Source organism: Cervus canadensis, chromosome 6 (assembly GCF_019320065.1).
Source record: "Cervus canadensis isolate Bull #8, Minnesota chromosome 6, ASM1932006v1, whole genome shotgun sequence".
Lineage (NCBI taxonomy): Eukaryota > Metazoa > Chordata > Mammalia > Artiodactyla > Cervidae > Cervus > Cervus canadensis.
Window position 1 is genome coordinate 24504189 of NC_057391.1, and position 1888 is coordinate 24506076.

At 39.4% G+C, this 1888-nt stretch overlaps 1 protein-coding gene across 1 annotated transcript; it reads left to right on the top strand.

The window, feature by feature from the left end:
- The first annotated feature begins 376 nt into the window (after positions 1-376).
- LOC122444123 (olfactory receptor 4N5-like) lies at positions 377-1303 on the top strand. Its single transcript, XM_043472926.1, has one exon. It carries the CDS (start codon positions 377-379, stop codon positions 1301-1303), a length of 927 nt encoding a protein of 308 aa, XP_043328861.1.
- The last annotated feature ends 585 nt before the right edge of the window (positions 1304-1888 follow it).

A 1888-nucleotide genomic window follows, 5' to 3' on the forward strand; every position in this document is an offset into this window, starting at 1 on the left:
TATATTAGTCATTCCTTTCAGTTCTTGAGAGATGTAAAGCAGATATTTTTAATATTTCTTAAAATATGTACCACAATAAACCACTGTACATATTGTTCTGTTTCTTTTGTTTTATCCTTTGTATTACTTTCCTCTTATTTTTCACTCATACTTTTCTCTTTTTGGCCTTCTTTCCTAGTGACTAAGTCACTAGCATTTTGTCAAGGTTTTTGTGTCTCTTTGTACCTCATGTTCCAAAAAATTACTTAAGACATATTGTTTATAACTAAAGTGGTGAATATGTCAGGTATTTTTACCTAGAGAACAATCCAAGTCTAGATGTAAGAAACTGTAATAACAATAAACTCTGCTTCTTGATGTACTATAGGCAGAGACAATGGAGAGAGAGAACAGTACTGTGGTAACTGAATTCATCCTTACTGGTCTGACTCAGTCTCAAAATATTCAGCTCCTGGTCTTCACACTAGTCTTAATTTTCTTCCTTATCATCCTCCCTGGAAATTTCCTCATCATCCTCACCATCAGGTCAGACCCTGGCCTCACAGCCCCCCTCTACTTCTTCCTGGGCAACCTGGCCTTCCTGGATGCATCCTACTCCTTCATTGTGGCTCCCAGGATGCTGGTGGACTTCCTCTCTGAGAAGAAGGTGATCTCCTATAGAGGCTGCATCACTCAGCTCTTTTTCTTGCACTTCCTTGGAGGAGGGGAGATGATACTCCTAATTGTGATGGCCTTTGACCGCTACATTGCCATCTGTCATCCTTTACATTATTCAACTGTCATGAACCCTAGAACCTGCTACACCTTGCTATTGGCTCAGTGGTTTGGAGGCTTTGTTCATTCCATTATCCAAGTGGCCCTGATCCTCCGCTTGCCCTTCTGTGGTCCAAACCGACTGGACAACTTCTTCTGTGATGTGCCGCAGGTCATCAAGCTGGCCTGCACTGACACCTTTGTGGTGGAGCTCCTGATGGTCTTCAACAGTGGCCTGCTCACCCTGCTGTGTTTCGTGGGCCTTCTGGCCTCCTATGCAGTCATCCTCTGCCGTGTACACCATTCCTCCACCGAGGGGAAGAGCAAGGCTCTGTCCACATGCACCACACACATCATCATTATATTTCTCATGTTTGGGCCTGCCATCTTTATCTACACTCGTCCCTTCACAGCCTTATCAGCAGACAAGGTGGTCTCCCTTTTCCACACAGTGATCTTTCCTTTGATGAATCCTGTGATTTATACCCTTCGCAACCAGGAAGTGAAAGCTTCCATGAGGAAGATATTGAGTCAACATATGGTTTGTTGAATGGATTTTATAATAAGAAGTCATGAAGGGGAAATTCTGGCTGAAAATCATTCACTTATTTAAAAAATATTGTTTTTCACTGAGTGCCTCCCATTGCCAGGTACCACTTTAGTCAATGAGGGAAAGTTATAATAACAAGAAAACAAACATGCTATGTTATTTAAGAACATAAAGGAAGCACCAGCCTGGTTGGAGTAAGGAATAAGTGTGAGAGATTTAGTTCTTAAGTTATATATGGCTATAGTGTCGTATAAATAATGCTTTTTACACCAAAATAAAAAGGTTTATTCTATTCTATTTGAAGTAAGAATTCATCTTAATGTTTTAAGCAGGTGTTCATTCACAATTGTTCTTTTATGATTTAGGACAACATTATCAAGATTCTTGGCAAAGATCAGTAAATACAAGGAATCATCACAAGTCATATGTTATGTTACAGTCCTATTTTGAACAATTTTAAAAGCCTGAAACTCTTGAAATACATTTATTTTCTTCCTTCATCCAAATTTGGTAGCAGGATAAGAAAACAAAACAATTGGTTTTATAGAAAAAAGTGTCATGAAATTATTTCACTTGACTCTTTTC